General features: G+C 38.6%; 2 protein-coding genes across 9 annotated transcripts in view; one reads left to right on the top strand and one right to left on the bottom strand.

Moving 5' to 3' along the window:
- The first annotated feature begins 768 nt into the window (after positions 1-768).
- LOC103704751 (monooxygenase 1-like) lies at positions 769-9,954 on the top strand. 2 transcript variants are annotated; one of them, XM_008788162.4, is made up of 6 exons: positions 771-1,012; positions 2,132-2,278; positions 2,969-3,019; positions 5,640-5,808; positions 8,914-9,142; positions 9,233-9,954. In XM_008788162.4, exons 1-6 carry the CDS (start codon positions 930-932, stop codon positions 9,763-9,765), a joined length of 1,212 nt encoding a protein of 403 aa, XP_008786384.2. In that variant the 5' UTR covers positions 771-929; the 3' UTR covers positions 9,766-9,954. The 2 variants fall into 2 exon arrangements, with proteins under 2 accessions (XP_038989535.1, XP_008786384.2); XM_039133607.1 differs by lacking the exon at positions 2,132-2,278 and having other exon boundaries at positions 769-1,012.
- A 2,685-nt stretch (positions 9,955-12,639) lies between these two features.
- LOC103704755 (general transcription factor 3C polypeptide 3) overlaps positions 12,640-24,771 on the bottom strand; it is a 31,878-nt gene continuing 19,746 nt past the window's right edge. For 5 of the 7 annotated variants that reach the window (XM_026803708.2, XM_008788170.4, XM_017842211.3 and 2 more), the window contains exons 11-19: positions 24,545-24,714; positions 21,613-21,731; positions 21,124-21,247; positions 20,952-21,023; positions 19,654-19,780; positions 19,360-19,474; positions 15,055-15,245; positions 14,872-14,984; positions 12,640-13,058 (exon numbers count right to left, since the gene is read on the bottom strand). In XM_026803708.2, coding sequence (XP_026659509.1) covers positions 12,792-13,058; positions 14,872-14,984; positions 15,055-15,245; positions 19,360-19,474; positions 19,654-19,780; positions 20,952-21,023; positions 21,124-21,247; positions 21,613-21,731; positions 24,545-24,714 — 1,298 coding nt within the window. In that variant the 3' untranslated portion in view covers positions 12,640-12,791. Of the gene's footprint in view, positions 13,059-14,242; positions 14,404-14,480; positions 14,567-14,871; positions 14,985-15,054; positions 15,246-16,333; positions 16,391-19,359; positions 19,475-19,653; positions 19,781-20,951; positions 21,024-21,123; positions 21,248-21,612; positions 21,732-24,544; positions 24,715-24,771 lie in introns of those variants that run through there. The other 2 variants (XM_039133597.1, XM_039133598.1) reach the window with 2 other exon arrangements.

Below are 24,771 nucleotides of genomic sequence, written 5' to 3'. Positions count from 1 at the left end.
TCCCGCGGCTGTTATAACGTCATTGATGACGTTGCGTAAGAGCTGCGACTTCGGCCAAGAACGAACTAAAATAATATTTTTCAATTCAGATTCTGCGAGCCAACAAAGTCCAAACACGACACGCTGACGCCGACGCAAATGGACAAGCCTCTTTCTCTGGTCAAAGTTCCAACGCGACACGCTGACGCTGACGCAAATGGACAAGCCTCCTTCTCTGATGCTTCCATGTTTTTGGCTGAAAAAAAAATAAAAAAGCTCCCACGCTTTGGCGTTGATTAATTGTGGAAACTGAATGCCTCTGCCTGGCTTGCTCGTCGGAAGCGCTATTAATCCTCTAATATTGGGATGGTGATGAAGCGACTTACTCACATGTGGGGCATCCCACAGGTCGGAAAGGATATAAAAAACTTTCTATCCGCATGGAATATTTTCTAGTGTTCCTTCTTCGGACATATTTGGCATGGTGCTAGAATCTTGTTCAGAGATGTTTTTGCTGGTATTGATCCAGATTTGGATGCTCAAGTGAAATTTGAAACATTTCAAAAACTTAAAGATCCAACTACAAGAAGACAAGTAGTCCGATGCAACATTGCTTTGGTATCTTTCGCCTCTATTTTTTTTGATTTGACATAAGGTATCGGAGAAATTTTGATTTAAATCACCATTTATTTTTTAACTCTTTATTTTCTTTATACGGTAAATGATTCCAAATGAATAGGTGTGGAAGCTATAATTGTGAACCACGATGTTTCACCAAAAAAAAAAAAAAAAAAACAAAGGCCTTCCATTCTATCCGACTGATGGACGGAACATTGAATCAAAGAGATCAGCGAGCAGCACCTGGACGGAACTCCAAGGGTGGCGGTGGAAGCCATATATATGCTTCCAGCTTACCATTACACGGAGGGTGAAGAGAAATAGAAGGGAAGATGGGCTCAAAGGAGGAGCATCATGACATTGTTATAGTGGGTGGAGGAATCTGTGGTCTTGCCACTGCCTTGGCTCTTCACAGGTACGAGTTCCTTGTTCTAAACTATAAAGGCCTCGTTTTTAAAGATTATAACTCCTTATTTCTAATCGCTTACCGTGATCTTTAAATTTGCACGGAATAGAAGTCCCACATGATGTATTAAGCCCTCCTCCTGAAAACCAAAAGATTAATCTCGCTGCAGCGTTTCACTCTCTTAAGATTCATTGATGTAGTACTGCATCTTAGTTTTGAGAGTATGCAAGCACCTCCACATATTGACAATTTCTGTTGACTCCTCTTCTTTTGATCTGATGCTTATCTCATAATTTTGTGATCCGCATCAGACCTTGATCCATCTCGAAGGACTTGCTCTCCTTTATAATTAGTTCCCTAAAATCAGACATGGATATCAATTTGCTTAGTGAGATATGGGTTGGGTCCTACCTTTTTCTCTAAGAGAAGAAGATTGCTGCTAGTTCTCTCAATCTGTAGTTCAATTTGTTGATTAGCAGGTAGACTTATTGGTGTTATTTATCCTGGAACCTTAAATGCTCACCTCGTTCATGTCTATCCGATAATTGCATTGCTTGTGTAAAATTATGGTTGTGGTACTATCAAAAATGAGCACTCACCCATTTCATGCTATAAGAATCTGATTTTTCCTTTAGAATACTAGGAACAACTCCCTTCATTGATCTGATATATGAGATGTCACAACCAAGCCCTGACGTCCTCGTTAGGCTAAGAGTTCAAATCCATTCAAATCTAATCATAAGCACCACGATGGACCCGTGTTCAGCCTCCATTAACCTGTGCTATAGTGTTTCCTAGTTCATATAGGCAATGGGCCGAGTTCGCTCTGATATCATTTCTCGCAACCTAAGACCTCACCCAAAAAGGCTAATCATAAGGTATTATTTGGGTTCCTTAGTCTCATATAAGTACCCAAGATCTCCTCGGCGAATAACCGATGTGGGACTAAACACACGCCTGCACGGGTTCTCATATGAGAAGAAAGAAAGGGGCCAAGAAATATATAATGACCCATGTTCATCATCTCTAGATACATTTTCTGCACTGATAATGGCATTCCTAGGGTTTTGTTAATTTAACTGGTTAGAATCAAAATTAATATCTATTTTTTTATGCAAAACTATGCAGGAAAGGAATAAATAGTCTTGTTCTAGAGAAATCTGACACCCTGCGGGCTGCAGGAGCAGCAATCGGTATTTACATCAATGGTTGGCGTGCACTTGACCAACTTGGGCTTGGAACGGAACTACGGACAAAAGCTATCCCTATAACAGAGTATGTATCTGTGTTTTCCGGAGACTAAGTTCTTTTTAAGTTTTATTTCTTTGTGTCGACTGACTGCTCATCACACGAGAAGGGCATTATATTGCATACACTTTTATTGTAACTAGCAGACGGCAGAATGTATGTGTGGTAAACAAAATTAGATAAGACAATAACAAATAAGTATTATGATTTTAAGTAAAGGTTGGAATGCACAACAAAGATAATCAATAATATTAAATAAGTATAATATGAAATAGAAGGTTTAGAATCAGAGATACAGATTCGAGTTGATAAGGCCATTAGAGAGGGAGATGAAGATAAAGGAGAAATAATTTTGGTTGATAGAGAGTGGATAGTTAGGATGGTGAGAGAAAGACTTTGGGGAGCTAGAAGATCTCATTGGATATGGGATTTGGATGAAGAAGAGAAGATTGAGATCAGTTATATGCATATTTTCTTTCCATGACAACTCATATTGATGATTGTTATATAATAAAGTTTCCATTATGAATCAAATAAATTTCATCTCTGGGCAAATATGGCACACCCAAAAGACCCACAAACACTTTTCTTAATATAGTATGACCATCAACATATTAGACATAGGTTCCTTTTTCATTTTTTTTTTTGTTTTGTTTTTTTGCATATAACATCAAAAATACTGAGAGCATTAAGTCTTATTTTGCAATCTTTATTCAGGATACGAGATATGTGGCTCCACAAGAACAAGATGCAAGTAACTTCATGCAGGTATATCCTAGAAGTTTTTGTTTAACACCTAGTGCTTGAAGTAGTATTGTGGTTGATGTTATAATTTTGTGAGAATAGAGGAAAGAATAATCAGAGTTCTCCACACATTCTTGCAAAAATAAGCCTGTCAACATGGACTTCAAATAGTGTCCATGTTTACGATGACTTTGAATGGGTCTGCAAATATGTTTGGCATGTTACCATGTAAAAACACCTAATTAACACTTGATAAATGTTCAAGTTTGCATAGGTTTTACTTAGAAAAGTTTGATGACTTTTTTAATTGCTGATGGTTTGTGGATGTAGTCTTGTAGAAATTAGGCTTGGCCTCCCGTCTTCGAGGGGAATAAAAAATGGTATTATATATGAGCTCCAAGTTTATCGGCCTATTGACCAAATAAAAGAGAAGGAAGTAAAAAAGAGTTTCGCTCTGGTTTTATGGTAGTAAACTTTAAGCAGCTTGAAACTAAAAGGATCAAATGCGGTAAAGTATATAATGCATGTTTCATTTTTTTGTTGTTGTTGTTGTAATTTAGCTATAGTCCTCACCCGCCACTCTAGTACATAAATGATTTTGGTAACTACCATCAGTTTTCAGATGAAAAATGATAGTTATATAAAACTGTAACAAAACAGTTCCTCATCTTTACTAATCTTAAAGTGCTAAGGAGTTGTTAGTTAATGCTATATCAATCTATCACAAGAAAACTAGAAGCTTCTATACTTCGTATGTCTTAAACTTCCTTTCAAACTTCCGTGATCAGTCATATCATAGATACGATAAAGTTGATCACCGATACTTCAAAACAAAAATCCACACAAGTAGCCTCCAAAGAAGATGACCCAAAAAGCTAATAAAGGGGTAACCATGACTTCCACCTTCCCTGTTCTCCTTTTCCTTCTCGAAGTCAAGCATGCCCCTTTTCTAACCCTTGCATGAACTCACCTCATGGAAAATCCCTTCCACTCTTGTACGTAACCGAGAAGCATTTCCCCTCTCTTTCTTTTCTTCTTCTATCCGAGTGCATGAAGACCCTTGCTTCCCCTTCTCTTTCACAGAGGTAAGCAACCATTTGGCAAGGAGAAGGCTAGTTTGGGGTCTTGATATTTGCTTGGGCTTCTAATTATGGTATGTTATTGAGTTGATTTGCTCAACTTAATAGAGTGGTGTGTAGCATATAGCAAAGTATTCCACTCACATGCTTTCCTACTTGCTTTATATGAAACTTTGTGTTGCATGTATATTGGAAATTGTGCTCCTTGTCATTGAACCATGAATTCAGTCATGTGAGGTACAGAAATTAAATATAGTCATCTCTGTATGTGGATAAAAATGCTTACTTTAAATGAGAATTGCATATGATATGGTCATAGATTGATTGTATTTGTGAAAGAGAGTGACTATTGAACCAGAATATTGTCTTCCATAAATTTATGAAACTTGGTTGTACATGTGCCTAGATTATGCTTGGCTGTGGTTCTAGATATGGTTGTAATTATGTGAATGTATTGAAATCAAGAATAGGACTAACCATGTTTTATCGATACCCAATCATAGGGCATAAGCATGACACTACTGATACCCAATCATGGGGCATAAGCATGACATCTCATGGAGCATAACCGTGACACATTTGATACCCAGTCATGGGGCTTAAGCATGACACTATCGATACCCCGTCATAGGGCTTAAGTATAACACTATCGATACCCCATCATCACAGGGTGTAAGGATGATACTTTTGATACCTAGTCACAGGGTGTAAGTGTGACCATGGTTTAGTCCAAACCTAGAAATTTATTTATTCTCCTATTGTAAAATTTGATATTTTTGTTGCTTTGGATCCATGTCTCAAATTGTGAGTTTTGTATGGTTTACAGCTGGATGAATTCACATTATATTCATTTATTATGAATATTATATACAACCAACTTTACGGTCAGTGAATTTTCTATGCCTCTTTATGTGTATGGTAGCTATATTTGTTTTATTATCTCATTCTGGATATCTAGTGTGTATGTGTGTAGTGGGATACTTGCTGAGATATTGAGCTCACATCCTTTCCTTTAATGTATTTTAGAGGAGTGGACAATTAGAGAAATTATGGGCTGCAGGTTACCTGCATGATGGATTAGTAAAGTTTATAGATTTCATTAGTTATCTTGAAATGTGGAACCTTAGTGATTCAACTAAAATTTTGTTTCATGGTTAGATGTGGATTTGATGTTAGACATTGTACATTTTGACTTTATGATTGATATGTTAATTTATATTAGATGACCGAATTGTTTTTATATTAGAGCCACAATTAATTTTACTTTTTAAAAAATAGTGTTTAGGTTTTATCTATTATTATTGGGTTTTTGAATAGGTTTGAGGCCTTGCATATTTCGTAAAACTATGGTATTGCCACATGCGTATTATGTGGCAGATTTGAGGCATAACGGTAGCTTTGATGGATGTACTAAGAAGTGGCAAATCATACTATTGTTCTTAATTATCTTGCAAGTTACCCAGAGAATGATGAAATTCTTGTTCATATTCTCAGACATCAATAATCTAGTGAGAGTGGCACACAAGCTGCCTCTAATCACACATTTTGGTTCCTTTTGTTACTAGGAAAGAAGAACTGAGATGCTTGAAAAGGGGCGACCTGATTGAAACCTTGGCTAAGAATTTGCCTATGCAATCGGTTCGTTTTGGGTGCCAAATTGTAGCAGTTGAATCAGATCCCATCACTTCCTTCCCTATTCTATATACTAATGATGGTGCTACCATTAAAGCTAAGGTGATATTACATCCACAACAAGTTTTCTATTTTTCTTGTTTTCTATTTTATTTATTTCATGATTACTTAATTCTATGAAATAAAATTATTTCCCCTTCATTTCTTTCTAATTACTCAAAGACCATTTTTCCTACACTCCTATAATTTTGCTATTCAATGCTTGGTTTTGTTATTGGTGGTATGTACAATAACACTAATCAACAAATCTCTTCTACTTTTTTGATGAACTTTTCTAAAAAAAAATAGGGTTTTTTGCATAGATACCCTTCTAAATATAGGATTTTGCGTGCATACCCTTCAAAAATTGATATTTGCATGTATATCCTCGTAAAATATTTATTTTGCTATTCTATCCTTTTTTATTCTTATTTTTGCATATGTACCCATACCATCTAACGTCGTTAAAAATTAACGATTTTAAATTAAAATGACTAAAATATTCTTAATGGGTAGGTGTGCAAATAAAATTTTTTATAAGGATATACAAGTAAACATAAACTTTACCACACATTTGGATAAGAATTTGGATAAATCTAATTAGTCATATCATAATTATGAGGTGCCGGGCGACCCATGACTTGAAAGACTTGCAATTCTATTGCAGAAAACTGGCACATGACCCATATTTAGTTGAGTGTTCCCTCACTTTCTCCCTTCAAAAGTTAAAAGAAACAAAAATCGAAAAACAGAAGGAAAAAAAAAAAAACCAGCTACCGAGACACAGAGGTATCAACAGTGTAATCGATCGAGAGAGAATCCTGAGGGGCCGAGGTTCCTTTGGATTCTGTGAACCTATGCTTGTTGCTATCCTTCCACACTTGAACCCTACTCCCCTTAGGGCTTTTCCTCCTCATTGGCTGGCATTTCCCATCCCTTTAGAGAATAATAAGGCCATGGGAGCAAGGTAACAAGCTCCTAAGAAACCCATATCTCCTTCCTGTCTGCCTTGAAAACCCGCCTTTATCCTGATTTTGTTTCTCTTTTTCTGTTTCCATTACCACCAACTCAGTGCTGTTAAAGCCACCTACTTAGCATCATTTCTGGTCCTTAGACAAGCCGCCTTCTTTCCAACTCAAACCAGCAGTCCTCTCTCTCTCTCTCTCTCTCTCTCTCTCTCTCTCTCTTCTGGGGCCAAGAGATTCTGAAGCAGAGCACAGCTGTGTGGAGCTCCTGTCTTCTTCTTCTTCTTCTTCTTCTGGCACAAGAACAGCTGTGTGGAACGCCCGCGATCGGGATCCCGATACGCGGGGGGCGGGGGGGAAGCCAGGGAGGGGAGGGGAGGGAAGAGTAAGGCACCGGGGGGTGTGGGGTGGGGTGGGGAAGAGTAAGGGGCACCGGGGGTGGGTGGGGAGGGGAGGAGAGGGAAGGGAAGAGTAAGGGCCACCGGGGGGTGCTGAAGTCGAGCACCGGGGAGGCGGGGGGGTAGGCGTGAGGGTGGGGATGGAGAGGGAAGAGTAAGGATAATAACGTTATTTCAAATTTTTATTTTATTTTTAATTAATATAAATATGATTTTTTTAAACATCCTTAGAACAATTGTTATATTAGGAATATTTGTACAATAACAGAGTTTTACGAGGACATACATGCAAATATCAATTTTGAAAAGGTATTCACGCAAAATTTGATATTTAGAAGGGTATCCATGCAAAAAAAATCCCCCAAAAAAAGAAGAAAAAAAATTCTGAATGATGTATTTTTACCAATTTGTTACCACTCTGTAGTATCTAATTCCATTTGTTTTGAACAACTACAAAGTATTGGTTTCGTCTACCTAGTCATTGCACCTATATCAATGAATTGAAATCTAAGAATTTCTCCACCAAATTACTACTTAAGGCCAGAGAAAGTGATTTGATTGGAGAGAGAAGGAATCGACTTCAATCCACTCAACTTGGATTTTGCAGCAAAAATAATAATAAAATAATAAGGTGCCAATATTAGGGTTCTAGACCTTTTTGCTTTCATTAATATGATAAAAAATGAATTGCAATGTTTCTATTATACTCATGAGATTCGAGGCCCTAAATTCGAATCAGATTTCTCTTCTAGTTGAAAGAGGTTAAAAGTTTTCTAAAATATTGTCTGGTAGAAAAATTACATAGAAACTAAAATCTTACTAGAATTAGATATCTACTTCTATGTCAACTTTGTCTCCTATCATGTTATCTAATTTCTGCCAAATTGGAGGATTACGCCTAGTCAAAGTCTTGCTCGAAAGAAAAGTTTCACTTTGATTAATCTATTTCTGAGGCCTGAACATCGTCATACTGGCACATTAACGCGGTGTGACAAGCCCCTCGAGGGTAATTGCATCCTCGTAAATATCGAAAAGTTTTCCAATTTCAATAAAAGAAAAGGAAAAATCAGACGTCGTACGAGGAAGTTATAGCCTTTAGAAATTTTGATACATAATTAGCTCGGATGTGACAAATCTTACTCAGCCTGGATGTGGCGAAACTTACCCAATGGGCTATAGCCTTTAGAAATTTTAATACATAATTAGCTTGGATGTGGCAAAACTAACTCTAAAACCCTGCCTAACTTACCCAAGGAGTTGAGCTGGTCCACAATGGGTTTGATAATTCTCTTGAATCAGCTAGGGACGCCTTTGATGTCAATATTTCCCTTTAACTTTTATTTTTTTAAAAGTATTTTTAAACTAGCAAATCATAAATATTAAAAGAAGAGTAGTTATCTGCACAATTTTTCACGCCTTTGATGTCAATATTTCCCTTTAACTTTTATTTTTTTTTAAGTATTTTTAAACTAGCAAATCATAAATATTAAAAGAAGAGTAGTTATCTGCACAATTTTTCATAATCCAACTCCAAAGATGGCATTAAAAAATAGTATAGATAATAATGAATTATCATACATGAAAATCAAATCTGAAAGAGGTTTGATCCAATGTTTATGAAACCATTACATTAACTCACATCTTACTGGCCGGGTGCTCTAATTGATCCCAGCACACAATTTAGTTGTCATGTTAGTAACCATTCGAGCTTATGATATCACAGCAAATTTAGAAGTGTAACACCTTCATGGAAAAAACAAACTGATCATTATCCCTGTGAATTTTACTGGAACATGCTGCTTCAGGTTCTAATTGGATGTGATGGATCAAATTCAGTCGTTGCAAAATCATTAGGATTACAGGCCCCAAAGGTTCTTTCGTTATCTGCTGTGCGAGGTTTTACTAGCTATTCAGATGGTCACAGCTTTGGCAGCCATTTTATCCGGCTGATAGGTGATGGTGTCATGCTGGGAAGGCTCCCAATTGATGAAAAGTTAGTTTATTGGGCTGCGGCTCGGCTGTGTCCTTCTCAAGGTAATACTAGCCTCACTAAAGATACATATGTTGTGAACTTTGTCATTGCTCAATCTAGAGGTGAGCTAACTTCTTGAGAGTTTTCATCAGATTCAGATGTACGGAAGGTTCCTGAGCTGATCAAAGAATTTACGTTGGAGACAATAAGAGAATTTCCCCCCGAGGTGATTGAAATGGTGAAGCATTGCGACAGCAGTTCATTGAGCCTGACACATATTTGGTATCGAGCTCCATGGCACTTGCTCTTTGCAAACTTCTGGCAAGGCACCATGACAGTCGCAGGGGATGCAATGCATGTTATGGCCCCAGTCCTCGGCCAAGGAGGCAGTGCCGGCTTAGAAGACGCAATTGTGCTTGCTAGATGCTTATCGCAAGAGATGCCAATAGGTCCGGAGGGTGCAATCAGTGATCGAGAGCTGCGCAGGAGAATCGGAAGAGCATTGAGTAAATACGTGAATGAAAGGAGGCTGAGGGTAATGAGGTTATCGACACAGACTTACCTTACAGCATTGGTGATGACGGCATCATCATGGATAAAGAAGCTGGTATGTCTTGCCATTTTGGTTGTTTTCCTCAGAGGTGGCCCGCTTAGCCACACTAATTATGATTGTGGCTCTCTTTAGGATAAATGTTTGTGTGCTTGTCTCATCTGAGCAATGTTCAGAAAACATAGTGCTATGAAATTGAAGTCAATTAAAGTTAGATTTGAGGTGAATTTAGTGATATCTTTGATGGTCAATGATAGTCGTACATAAATGATATGGACTATTAAAGCCTTTGAGTGCTAAAAAGTAATCAATTTCTCTTTACAAATCAGATGTTTTTGATGGTGCTAGATAGTATGCTGGTGGTGCAGAACATCAGAAAGAAAAGGTGAAATATTGACAGTTATTACTCTCAAACAGTTTTTTTTTCCTAGCTGAAATAATTCATCCTCGAACAGTTTTTTTTTTCTTAGCTGAAATAATTTGTTGGCTGAGGATATTTATGTCCATCTAAAACAAAGAAACAGGAATCAATGAGGACATCATTCCATGAATAATGTTATGCCTGCCACCTTGGAATAGTTATTCCAGGAATAAGCAGATTCGACTCGAATAACTATTCCTCCTTTATTCCTGTTTTCCAAAACCTGTCTGGAAGGAATATGACTGATTCCAGGACTTAATCTTGATTTCATCTGAACCAAATGCATTGTCGAACTGTTTTTGGTTGAGAAATAAGGTTGGAATAGGCTTGGAACAGGATTTACTCTCGTTTGCTAGACATGATCTAGAATACTAGGACTAAAGGAGAAATAGTTATCCTACACTAATCAAACATGCTGATTCCTAGAATAAGTTCCAGGGAAGGGCTGGAATAACATTATTCTCGTTTGGAACAGGATTTACTCTCGTTTGCTAGACATGATCTAGAATATTAGGACCAAGGGAGAAATAGTTATCCTAAACTAATCAAACATGCTGATTCCTAGAATAAGATTCCAGGGAAGGGCTGGAATAACATTATTCTTAGCAGGAGGAGCGCAAGATTTTGCGAACAGCACCGAAGTGGACTCAGGTACTGAATGCTTCGCTCCAATTGCTCATCACACTTATAACCGAGGAAGACAGGAAGACAATCTCAGCCTTTTTGCTGAAGATGGCCAAGGGAAAAGGGAGACAAGCCACCACCTTTCTCCGATTGAACAATTGTTCAAGAGTTAGAACCATCAAGGAACTTGAGATCACCATCTCTAGTGCAGTTAGAAGAATGTGCCCCCCAACTATGACAATCAGAATAAATAGAATCCAGATAGTGGATTCCTGGTACAACTAAGCACTAGAGTCAAACTAGTTTAAGCATTAGATACCACCGATCATCATTAAATCCTTTTCTCAATATTTTTCTCCATAAGCACTAGCATCAACTCTTGCACATACGAATGGAAGGGAATCATAATAGAGTCGACAAACTAGAATAGGCCTAACTCCATTTCAGCTGAGGCGAAGTCCTCCATATTTCAGAAGAGTGAACAAAATTTCAAATAGGCATGCATGTCTAATGCGACATTATCATCAGTCCATACAGAAGGGAGCTAACATCTTTGAAAAGTTTCCCCAGACCTAAGTGTTCGATGAGATCCTCAAGATATTAAAGAACTACTAAAATTTGAAGCATCGAAAGAGCTGGAGGTGATTAAAATGGTGAAGCAGTGTGATCTAGACTAGTTAAGCCTCCTGCACATTCAACACCTCCATAGCACTCGCCTTTCGAGAAATTCCAGCAATGACAGGTGCAGGTGATGAAATGCATGCATATTTTTAACTCATCAGAGTACAATGTAGTGCTTAATTAAGAACTCTCCTGCCGAAGTTACTGAGATGGTGAAGCATTGCAACCTCAGCCGTAGAACCTCACAAACGTGCCAAAACCTGGTGCCAAAACCACCTGGAAAGCCATGGACAGCCATGGACACATGGCCAGTTCCTTCGTCAGGAGCTTTTGCTTGCCACATACTCGACACGAGAAATGGACAAGGTCATGGAATGAGAGGTTGGCAACTCCGTGGTGCAGAAAAAAGTAGCAGCCACCCTCAAACATGTGAAGGAAGGAGTGGAGGCTGGGAATTCTGAGGCTTGCAACAATCATTACCTTGAGCCTCCCTCAAAATGATAGCTTTCACTCGTCGCCTCAAGGTTATCGCTGCCGTCTAACATACCATTTTCATATGCTATATCTACATCATCTTCTTATGGATATGGATGCTGTTACTCGGGTTGCAGGCTAAATGGCATGGCATGGAACTCAAAACTGGTGTGCCGAACCCAAGCTTGCCAAGCTCCATCAGCAGTTGGTGGTCGATGGATGGTTTGCAAAAGGAAACCCAAGAAGATTATGCCATGGATGAAACACTATGAATGCTAGCCAGTCCACAACATGAAACACTATGGAATACATGTGCGTTTGATCTTAAAGAGGAACTCAGCAGCTCATCAGGCGAGGTTAATGTTGTGCAGGACGCAGTTATGGCCATGTCCAATCCCTACTGTAGATTAGAAAGCCATCAGGCTTGTTCTCTTGCATACACGAAGGACACAGATCAACAGCTACAGATAGATGAGGATATATTTATTTACTCAAGAAGTGAAATTCTATACATGTTAATAATAGCCAACGAATGTGAAACATGCATGATTCCAATCCTAATAATGTAGCTTTAAAGCAAATAGCTTGTACTCAAGATGTTGAAAAGAAACTAATAAACCAAACCATAATATTAAAAGTTCTATGATAGGAACCAACAATTTAAGTGCTGAAGACCTCCTAATCCAAGCCAAAACTTGCTTAGGAAACCAGAAAAAAAAAAAGGAAAAAACATCTCCACGTCCAATAACATGGGGCTCAAATTGAACCAAATTAGTTTGTAGCCTAGGATTCATCACTGCATGTACCTGCCCAAATATGACTCAATTTGTTACCCAGAGCCACCTCCAATATGATGAGGCTAGCATGCATACTGGTGATTCTTGACATTTATAGAAAAGGATATAGGAATTTAGGCTAAGATGGGCACAAGGCATGAAGAAATCTGATAATATTTCTTCACCTGCTAATGATATTATTGTTATATGCGCTCAAAAGATTGACAATTAAACAGTTGACAACATCAGAAAGTACAATAATCTTTCAAAATCTGCCTTGCAAGATCGATAGCTCCACTTTTCTTGTAAATCAAGTGTAAATTATAAGCAGCCTCCCTTTGAAGGTTACAATAACCTGGCTTACGATGTTGTGGAATACTTGAAGCCTCATAAGGTAGCTTTGGTATGGGGTAATCCTTCTGTTGAATCGTGAGTACCTTTTCATAATATGAAGCTGCCAAAGTAACGAGGCCAACATGCTGGCATGCACGGGCTACATTGTATAAGGCTTCCTACAAGACAACCAAAGATTTCCAAGATTCAACAATGAGACCTAGCATACAAGATAACCTCAAGAAGTGGGTTCATTTCATGATTTAGAAGATAATGTTTACTACTTTAACAACGCTGCTGCTATGGATCAAATTAGATGGATCACTATGAGTAGGCCGCAAATATATGACCACATGGATTACATGACTTGTAGCATCATAACAAGACTAAAAAGTTGATTAGTTATTGGCTAGTCAGATATACATGTCAATATTGACCATTTTTATGACCATTTGTGTGTATAAAAATTGGTGCCCATAGGACAGCATTTTTATATGAGGTCAAGTCCTCTCCAATTAGACATAAGAAATCAGGCCTAGCTTGACCCAACCAGTCAATATTGGCAGGCATGCATTGAGGTTTTTGCCTCACCGTCAGGCCAAGCCTGAGCTATCTGGTCTGATTGCATTTCTAGCCAAGCTCAGGCTAGCATCAAAATATATTGGCCCAACCTGACCCGGTTGGAAGCCGTATATACTATATTTTATGATTTATATATTTATACATGTATTATATTATATTTTATAGTGAGCACTTCGCCATTGTGGAAAGACCTGATCTTTGTCATATATTTTAATGCAGACAACCGGGTAGATGAATATTGAACTGTATGGACCCAATCATAAGAATTGGCCCTTTGAACTTAAGCAAAATGCTGCATTCCCTTTCATATCCTTCCTCGCTCTTCTTTCTTTTCAATACTGAAATTCAACTACCTGCTAACCACCTTACTTGACATCATCACCTGCAATCATCACTCTGCCACTGCACCAGTGCACCCTACTCTCTTTTTGCTTTGTTAATAAAAATGAAATATAGGCAAATCCTTTATATTTTAATCTCATATCTAATAAATTCTCAAAACCTATTATCAATTCTCATGAACCTTTCCAACTATCCTGTGTAATCCTACCTTCCCTCGCCTCCATCACAATTCCCGACAGCAACCTCCCCCACCTCCCTCTCTCGCTCCCTCTCCCTCCCTCCTGCTTGAGCTCAAGGAATAACCACATTAGAATGTTGCTGTCGCTGCCTCCTCTCTTCCTCTTCCCCAAGAACAGGCAGGAACATCATCAGTTAGGTTTGCCACCTCTATCTCTTCTTCACCAAACCCGACACCCCCCCCCCCCCACAAAAAAAAAAAAAAAAACACAGAGGGCACCTCATCTGTGATTGCCACTAGCCCATACATCCATGAACATAGCCTATGATCTCAATATCTCATTGTAATCCACCCAAGTCCCTTGGCTGCCAGATTTCGAGAGCAGGTGCAGTGTCAGTGTCCATGCGGGGAAGCAGATATTTCTGAAACACATAAGCAATTGCTTAGGAAATAAGTGCAAGTTCGAGATTCCAAGAAAATTCTAAAGCAGGTATGTTACTGTAGGTAGAAGATTCCAGCTACTAAGCTCCGTCCGCTCCCTTGTCTTTCAACCATTATTGGCTCTCTTACAATGCGACCAACCGTCTAGAAAGGGACAAGATGAGCACTTTTGTTAGGTTGTCAGGTTGGGCTGAGTCAGTCTTAAGCCTAAATTTTAAAGGGTAGGTCTACCCAATTGAACATTTTAGGCCTTCAGCACAGGCTAGGGCCAGGGTCTCAGCACTCAGCGTGACTGGGTGAATGCCCAGTCTAGTGCATATACATGTTGCAAAAATATAGACAATTAGCTACAAGATGTTCATGTAGCAAAGAACAAGGTATAGATCATGGCATGTTAGTGGAAGCGATGAATGTACCAAAAACGTAACAAAGAATTCAAGTTTTCAAACCTGGCTATTATTGCAAATGCGTAGATAGTTGTAGAGGAATGCCAGACCTTGTGCCACACATTTGTGCTTATTCTTAAGCCTAAACCCAAGGGCTAAGTTAATCAAAGCAGTGCCTGCAATAAAATAGCTTTCTATAGCAATTGCCAGAAAAGAGAAAATCAACCAACTTTAAGAATAACATACCAACACAAAGATTTATAAGTGTATTCTCTGGCTGTAGTTTATAAGCTTCCAAGTACTCCCGAGCAGCTGTTTGATGCTGACTAATCATAGTAAATTGATGGCCATTTATGAGCAAAGCAGGTACACAATCTCTCCGAGAAACCAGCACATAATGTAGGAATTTAAAATGTCTTGAAAAGCGAGTGTCAAATCTAGACATCAGATGGAAACAAAATATATATTAGCGCTACTTGAAAATCTATACTAGCAGACATTATACGACATGTGCAACATTGTCCTGTCAATAAGTTAAGGAACCTTATGGTAACTTTCTATCAACAAATCTAAGCAATTTTAAACACTTACAGTATATAGGAGTGATAAAATAAAGCTTATATGATATGTATACAAGTGATTTATTTAAGAAAGATAACAAGCAGGAAGAAACCAAAAAATAACAATAAAACATCAAGCAGCAAGACCTAGAATGAAGCTTTATACAACAACAGTTCTACTCTTATGAGATTTCAAGGCCATGGATATGCCATTAACACAACAAGATCAGACGGAAGGTGATAAATCACAAGATACATTCTGCTTAGAATTTTGCCATTTCTTCACTTCAACAAGATAAAACATATTCTATTGACTCTATGGTGAGACACCAAGCATCTTCAGTTTAGACAATGAACAAATGAACTAAGAACGTTAATATCTTGCAGACAATATTGGCTCATTATTATTTCACCTAACAATTTGTCTTGTGAGGGATGTAAACACTCCGTTTCGTAGGTGTATAAATTTTAGGATTTTAACTAGCGGCTATTCAGAAAGGTACCACCAGTGCCATACCATCTCAATGATTTTCCGGTAGTGGTACCAGGGTCAGGACTCTGAAACCAGTTCCAACTGGTACATACTAGACATATCAATCTGCAAAGGCTAGTAAGGGCCAGCACCATGGCCAATTCTGCTAGTACCCAGCCTGAACTATTAGTTCGTCATGTTTTCAAAAAAAAAATAGAGAGAAGAGCCATCTTCAGATTCTCTCTTCTATTCTAGCAGTCATTTGTACCCCCAAGAGTCTTTTGACCAAGGAAGAGAGAGGGGTGAGAGACAAACAGGGAGAGGGAGAGGGAGAGGGAGGGAGAAGAAAAGGGAAGGAGGGACTTGCGGTTCTTCCACCCACTTCCCGCCTCCTAGACACTAGATTCAACCAAGATCTGGTAAGTTTTCTTCCCACCAATCCTTATCTTCGGCCACTAATTGTCAAAAATTAAAAAAAAAAACCTATAGAAACCTGCCGTATCAGTACCAACACCGGCAATCCAGCATCAACCACCCCATCAAAAACCACCTGAACATGGAAAAAAAATCCAGTTAACATTCATTTTAGGCATCAAAAAGATTTTTAAAAAAATCTAAAAGTACAAAATCAAATATGGCTTTTTTGTATGATACTAGTACACAATACTGTACTGAGTCAGTACAGTATGAACTGGTACTGTACTAGACCATTAAAAAACATGTATCATGGTCAGTACCAGTATTTTAAACATGGCACCTTCCACCAGTATGTAATGTTATCCTATAAATCAAGAAAGCTATAAGGAGAGCCACGGAAGTTGAAAAAGTTTTAATAAAAGATTAGGCAAACGCATACCATCATCTAAAAAAAAAAAAGAAATGTCCAAAAATTAGCACTCAGTTTTTGAAGGGGCATGCCAAGCAACCTAGAGGTTCATTACTATGTAGGGAAGATACATTTAAAGCAAGGTCGGTGGTAGCAATACCAAGACCCATACCGGTTGCCCATCATAGCAATACCAAGACCCATACCGGTTGCCCATCAGTACGATATGGGACGGTACCATGCCGTGCCAACTTGCGCCAAACCGACAAAGGAGAGCCAGAGAGGGAGAAGGAAAGAGAGGACAAGAGAGAGGGAGAGTGAGGAACGGAGGGAGAGAGCAGGAGAGGGAGGGGAAGAGAGGCCAGAGAGGGCTTTTGAGCCCCCTGTCCTCCGGCTGCTCTGAAATAAAGGCAGAGGTAGAAGGAAAGAGAGGAAGAAAAGAGGGGGGAGAGAGAGAGAGAGGGAGGAAAGGAGGGAGAGAGGGAGAGGGAGGGGGAGAGAGAGATAGGCGGAGGGAGGTGGAGGGAGCCCTCTAGCTCCTATGTTTCGAACGAAATAGGGGCGAGGGGCCCCTTTTTTACTTTATAAAGTATTAAGTGAAGTCAATGGGGCTCGCCGACTTCACTTAGAAAACTCAAAAAATATAAACGAACCTCCCTCTCCCTCCCTCTGCCTATCTTTCACTCCCCCTCCCTCTCCCTCCCTTCCTCTTCCTCTCTTTTCCTCTATTTCCTTCTCCCTCCCACCCCCTCACCAATTTCTCGAATCGAGGGGCGGAATCATATCGGTACGGCTCAATATGCCCCAAATTATAAGATTTGAAGCAGTACAGCATACCATGCTTTAAACATGGTATGTTGTACCGTACCAAACTGAACATACCGTACCAATATCAGTGGCATACCGACATCCGGTACGCTAAAAAAACTGTGTACCGTACCGTACCGATACTATGCTAGTACGACACCAATATGAAGTCCGGTACCGAGACGGCGAACTTTATTTTAAAGTCTTATACCGAGAAAGTTCTAGAATATAAGAGCCCATCATCATGAAAGTTACCAAGGTCTATCAACTAAGTAACTTTAGTTGGCAATTACTTAGTTGATAGCATGACACAATATTTCAGTAAAAAGATAAATCACCAAGAGAGACCAATTGGTGAGCAGTAACTAATTCAAAAAAAAAAAATCTAAGATTCAAGCAGTCCAAAGAGGTCAAAGACAAGTAATAAAGTGATAACGGTCCAACCAAAGTATGTCGTCTCGATACCAGGTCCTGTATCGGTGCCACCCTATCACTGTGTTAGTACAGTAAGGTACGAGGCCGATTCGGCGTACCGAGTATCCGTATGCCCTCCGTACCATGTACTGGTGCGGAACCGATAGGTACAATACGCCCCTTATGGCGTACCATGGATCCAACCATCAAGGATGATGAAAAACATTATGACATAAGATTGTCCAATAAACATCACCCAAAAATCTGAAAACCTTACAGATTAGCCAGCCAAGATGTTCAAGTTTCCAAAAAATGAGAAAAAACACTATAGATTGGACAGGATATGGGAGTGTTTAACATGTCATACAAAATTACAAACTCAAAGCAATCTGATTCCAACATACGTATCCAAAGGGGACATAGCGACCACAAGATGAATGATCCAAGATTGGAGATAATTAAATCACATCGAATAGGGTTCTAAAGGATTTTACTGAAAAATGAAGATGAAAGGACTGAGTGCTGAACTGCATCCAATCAGTTCTATTAAGTAACAACCTAACTAATATATCAATGCAAACCATGCTTAGATAAGTTCAGTCAATCTTCGATTTGAACGTCTGTTAGATTGCTTACAACACCTTCAGGCATTGAAGTGGTCCAATCATGAAGACAAGTAGAAATTTTTATCCATCCACTAGTCATTACACTTGAAAGCAAGGTTTTAAATACGAAATTTTTACCGGTATGGTTCGTATGTGTATTGAGACCGAGAGGACAATGAATGAAAAGTAACCGGTACTGGCCAATATAGTCTACATGGTACCATCAATACTGATCTGGTACCAAGTGGTATGGACCATTACAGTCGGTACATACTAGTCTAACTGGTTTCTGCATCCTGAGGCTCATACTAGTGCTGATTTTTCATCAGAATGGTATGGTACCAGTGGTACCATCCCATTCTAATAGTATTTGAAACCTTGCTTCACTGTGATTGCCAGAACATATGCTTCCTGGTGTGTGATGAGCAATCTGAAATCAACATTCGAATACTCTAAATGGTGAACCAAAGACGTGGTGCTGACTAATTTTGCTGAACTTCTTGAGGCTGGACAGTGAACAAATTCAAAAGTCTGGTACTCCGTTAAAATGGTAGGAATGATGAATTGAAGAGCATGAAGTGGGAATTATGTGGTCAATTATATGGTGGAGAATAAATGTAAAAGGATACCACATTACAGATAAGAGCTTGGTAAGAAGGTTACTTTGCTTAGTTGCTAGCATGTAACTCGAGAAGAAAGCATAAAAAAGCTGGAAGTAGGCAATAAAATCACAAACTGGGTGCAACAGCACATCACATTACTTCCTCTAGAGCTCAACCTCTCCATCGCATCATATGACCGTGAATACAATCAAATGTGACAACCATATCCAATGCTTATCCCCAGTAAATCAGTGATATCAATTACCTTGTAACAACCTTGTAATAGCAATTCCAGGCAGCTATGCTGTAAGGATGTTGTTGAACCATGTATCTTACATAATTGTATCCATGTTGTGGATCACTGGTGTTATATGCTATTTCTGTAGGTAGAGAAAAGATTAAGATGTTAACATACAAAACAGCATGGCTTAAAATACAAAACCTTTAACATTAGAAATTCTTGTAAACAATAACATAAAACTCTCAAACATATCGAGGAAAGTAATTCCTAATGGATTGTCAAATTCAACATTAACATAAAATAACAAATTATTCTTACGAGCGCCCAATGATCGAAGGACCTCCTTTTTCTCCATAGATATTGTGTTGTATGCTAATCTCAGAGTATGGTTGATAATCTCTAATGCTTCGCAATATCGCTGCAAGGACGCCAATGCTTTGCAGAGCTGCAAATGTGAAAGCAAAAGAAGAGAACAGCATGGGGTTATGCTGGCCAATAATTATATAAAAGGGTACATTGACTTCCATAGAATGAGTGCAAAAAGTAAGATTTAAAGAGTTATCATTAAAGAGTTAGAAACCAATAGACATATAAACTTTCCATTAGTTGGAGATTATCTGTTCATCAGCAATTTGAAAAATCACCAAGATTTGCTTGGTCAAGCACAGATTATCAGAAAAATGCAATGCTCCTATTTAAAATCTTGCATGCCACATGCTGGCCATCGATGGTGACCACAATGAGGAAGAAACTGGAATAACCTTTTAAATTGATACCAGACATATATCTGAGTTTTGTAAGAAGATTTTTCACGATGAGACGTAAATATTATTACTTGTAACAAGGTTTGTATTTGGAAATGATTCCACCACCCCCAACCACAAAAAAAGTCCTGTGAGGAAAAACCTTTGTTATGGCCTTGCTTTTGTACGACCTCATATGATGTAATTTTTGTTCCATTCAATAAAATCCGACTTTAAATGATTTAATATATGAAGGAACATTACGCTGCCTTTTCCTTTTGAGGGCAAAATCATGTACCAGACCAAGGTATGTCGTACTGGCCCAGTTAAAATTTGACCTTAAATGATTTAATATATGAAGGAGCATTATGCTGCCAATTCCTTTTGAGAGCATAATCATGCACCAGAACAAGGCCATACCAGCTGGAATATGATGGTACGGGCCATACCATATTGTACTAAAAAAAATTCGGTACCGTATTGTACCGATACTGTGCTACTGTGGCACCGGTACGGGATCCGGTACCGAGATAGCAAACCTTGTACCAAACTGTCAGTTAAATAGACTCCAAACCTTGAGATGCATTTCAGATATCTAGAACTGGACATTCTGAATTAACAAATATAATGATTAGCTATACAACACAAAAGGTTACACTGCTGATAAGTTCGTGAAAATTAAAAGTGGTAAATTGTGTCTGTTATAAAGAACTATCCGTAATATGGTGAACTAGACAGTTGGACCTCTACTTGTGTCACCAGGCCTGCACATCTCCAATTCAAGTAGCTTTTCTGAATATGTCTAACAAGCACAAGAAAACATAAAAATCAAACAAATCATAAAGTAAACAAGTGCTAGAAGGAAATACTAACATCTAATACAAGTTCATAATTTTCCTCATTGGTTAGGAGTCCAGGCAGAGGAGGTTCTTGTATTTCCTTCCGCTGAAAATATCACAAATCATACGAAACAAGTCAAGATGTAAGAGGTAAAAAGAATACCATCAAGATCAAAGCAGCAAAATTGCAATGATACAATTACTACCGGAACTTCATTCTCTGAGTCTTCACTTTGCCAATCCACTCCAGCTGCTAATAATGCTGCTTTCTTTTCTTCCCTTAAAGCTTGCTTCTTTTGAAGCAACTTCTTTGCTCTAGCTGCTTTGGTCCTGAAATAAAGAATAAACAAAGAATATATCACATACAAAATACTAAACCAGCTTAAAACAGGAAAGTATGAACAAGTGAACAGGTGATAACAAAGATTATATCTACCAAGCGGATCACACACACATACACATATATGGGAGAGATGCAAGTTTATTGATGTAGTAACCAAATACAAGATCAACAATGTGAGCTCTTTTTATCGGGAATATTTAATTAGCACACATCAAACACTGTTAAACAAAACCAGCATAACTTAAAGACCTCTTACATTAAGTTTTATAAAAAATAAGTTTACTAACATTAGACATGCAAAGGTAGACGACACAGAGTGGTAAATATGTTGAAATGGGATATGAGAACTCACAATTCTGATGTTGTTGCAATTGGTTTAAACCCATGAAATACATTGTCAGCATGTTGATCACCCAACAACTTGACCCTTTCAAATAGAACACTTTTTGGAAGTCTTTTTGCACGTCGCACCTATTAGAATATAATAACATTGCAAAAAACATTAAGTCAAGCAATTAATTTATGTTTGATATGCAAATACTTAAGAATGCCAGGGTAAGAAAGTAAATAACCTTAATCAAGACCATAGAACTATTTGGTACTCCTACACATTAGTCGAAATTCAAGTGCAACCTAATATGCACCCTGACAAAACAATACTAACCACAGGGGGACATACAACAAGATAACTTCTGGGTAAAGTAGATCCGGACATGATACATTGAGGAGTCATATTAGGAGGTTAAACAAGGCCCACTGCTTCAAAGGAAATGTGAATTCTGGATACTTACACTATTACTCACACTACTCACCAAACAAGAAATAGCTGTAAACAGCATATGTACATTTATTTAGCTGATCAATGGCTTGACATGATAATGCCATGACTTCTTTGGCTAGAGCATTAAACTTAACATACGCTTGGCGGACAAGTTACAGTCTTTAAATTAGAAATGGGAATTGGATCCTTCACCATCTTTTCATTAACTGTCTTCTTCATCTAAAGAGGAAGGCATGCATATCACATGATGAGACTCATGAGGTGGACATTATTGGGATCAAGGTTCGCCGTACCGGTACCGAACCCCGTACCGGTGCCGCACTAGTATAGACGTACCGAGTGTCGGTACGGTACGGTATGCTCGGTACCGACCGTACCGACATTGGTGTACCGATACCGGTACCCATCGGTACGAATACGGTACGCTCGGTACCGACCGGTACAGCGAACCTTGATTGGGATTATATTATGCTCTATAGGGTAGGTATACTATTGACTATTTTCAAACTGGTGGGAGGGAATGGACCTTTTTCCTTACTCATGCATGGCAATGCTACTTGAATACCAAACTTAAGTATAGGATGATAAAGATGTTTTAACTAAATACTGAGTAAAAGTTTTGCTCGATATTATGTGATTTATGACATAGTTTACAAACACCAAACTCATTCCTTTACCAAGTGATTTTCACATGAACCTTGCTACCTATCTAAGTTTTATAGCAACCATTGAGACTTGTGTCTTATGCCTCAAGGCTTATGCCTTGCCTCATTAAGAATCTGAACATTTCACCTCAAGGATCCACCTTTTCAAACATTGTTCTACATAGTCAGCTCGGAACTACACAAAGTATGGAGCTGATTTTGTCTTCTTAGACATGGTGCACACTGTAAAATGCAAAATTGTGCTTTTTGAAATGTTCCTCCTGCCCATGTTTTGTAGCAGTAACTGAACTACCCACTGTATGAAACAGATAACAAGATGTTCGTCTTTGACATTGTATATATTCTCCAAATCGAAAAAAGGGAAAAGAAACGGGCATGTTCCATTTGCTTTCTGGTTAGGATTACCATATCCCAAGTGAAGGTGAGCCTCGGTGCAACGGTAGAGTTCCTGGATTGTAACCTGGGTGTTATGGTTTCGAAATACGGAGACAGCCCCTCTGCATGCAGGTGTAAGGCTTCATATATTTGACCCTTCCTAGACCTACAATGGCGGGAGCCTCATGCACTGTGCTGCCCTTTATTTCCAATATACCCCATGTCGAAGAGCATCCCACAAACTTGAAATAGGTAAATTCCTAGGGAAAAGATTTTGAGCATCATACAAGAATTGCCTAACTCATCTGAAGAAATATAACTGCATAATGTTTGTGGTTGGCAGCCTACAGGAAGCCCCTTTATCGCAACAAACTCTCATATAGGTTTGCTCAACATGCAAATCCTTCTTACAAAGAGACTGGAAGTCTGAACAATTGAATCCTTATCGTGGGGCATACAGCTTTCTCCCTACTCCAATGTTGCCAACTGCCAAATAAGTCCGTTAGACTTTTGAGAGAAAAATTATTCCATTGGATCAAGCCTAACTCATTAGACGGGACATAATTGCATAATGTTCATGGATCACACCTCACAGGAAGCCCTTTTATTGCAACAACCAAGCCGTCTCAATACTGGACCCCGTACTGGTGCCACACTAGCACAAAATCGGTATGGTACGGCATGAAATTTTTTGATGTACTGAGCGTTGGTATAGTACGGTACACTTCATACCGCCCGATTCAGGCCGGTACGGCAAACCATGCAACAAACTCTTATGGAGGTTATCTGAACATGCAAATCCTTCTTGCAAAATTAGAAGGTTGAACGACTGAATCTTCATTGAATCGTTTACAGCTTTCTCCCTACTCCAATGTTACCAAATAAGTCCATTAGATTTTTTGAGAGAAATAAGTCCATTAGATCAAGCCTTCAATAAGCTGGTATCAATTTAATGCAGTTGCTTTCAGTCATGCTGATCAAGAAGGTGTTGGAAGGTCTATTCATGACCAACGATTATGATGAATCTTGATTCAGCAGGAAGGATTTTATTCACTTCCTTGACCTTCTTGTCATCATCAAAATAATTTCCTACTTGATGGACAAAGGGATCAAGTGCCTAAGAATCTATGGAGTATGTCACTATCAATTTCTAGCTTACCATGAACCTCTGGTCCAGTAGTCATTGCATTCAAACACCAACTTAAGATACTATTACAAGGAACACATTTAACTTAAACTTCACATTTAACTTAAATTTCACATTTAACGAGATGCACTTGAAGAGGGATCACCAGAATAGCAAAATTCAACTATTACAAATTTATCTGCCAAACACAAAAGTAATAGAAAGAAAAACTTCACTTTAAAATGCTCATCTTATCCTGCAACAAACAGATCAGGAAAGAGAATGTGGTCTATCTGTGTGTGTGCATGTACTGGAATGGAATGATTCATAAATTTACCTTTCGGTTCATGGATTCAACAAGTAGCGTTTCACGAATGCATGAAAAGATTGTCTCAGCAAAATCCTCAAGCATCCCTTTCGCATGATAAATTTTAGCAAGCTGCATTTTGATTTTTCCACTAAACCACCAGGGTTTGGAGTTCATGGAACATAAATCAAAGACTGGCTCTGTAAGATAAAATGCAAGACAACTTTTAGGAAACAAAAGATACCAACAATTTCTAT

The sequence above is a fragment of the Phoenix dactylifera genome, chromosome 14, assembly GCF_009389715.1.
Source record: "Phoenix dactylifera cultivar Barhee BC4 chromosome 14, palm_55x_up_171113_PBpolish2nd_filt_p, whole genome shotgun sequence".
NCBI lineage: Eukaryota > Viridiplantae > Streptophyta > Magnoliopsida > Arecales > Arecaceae > Phoenix > Phoenix dactylifera.
Note: the sequence above shows the minus strand (reverse complement) of the source record. Positions and strands in the feature narration are given on the sequence as shown.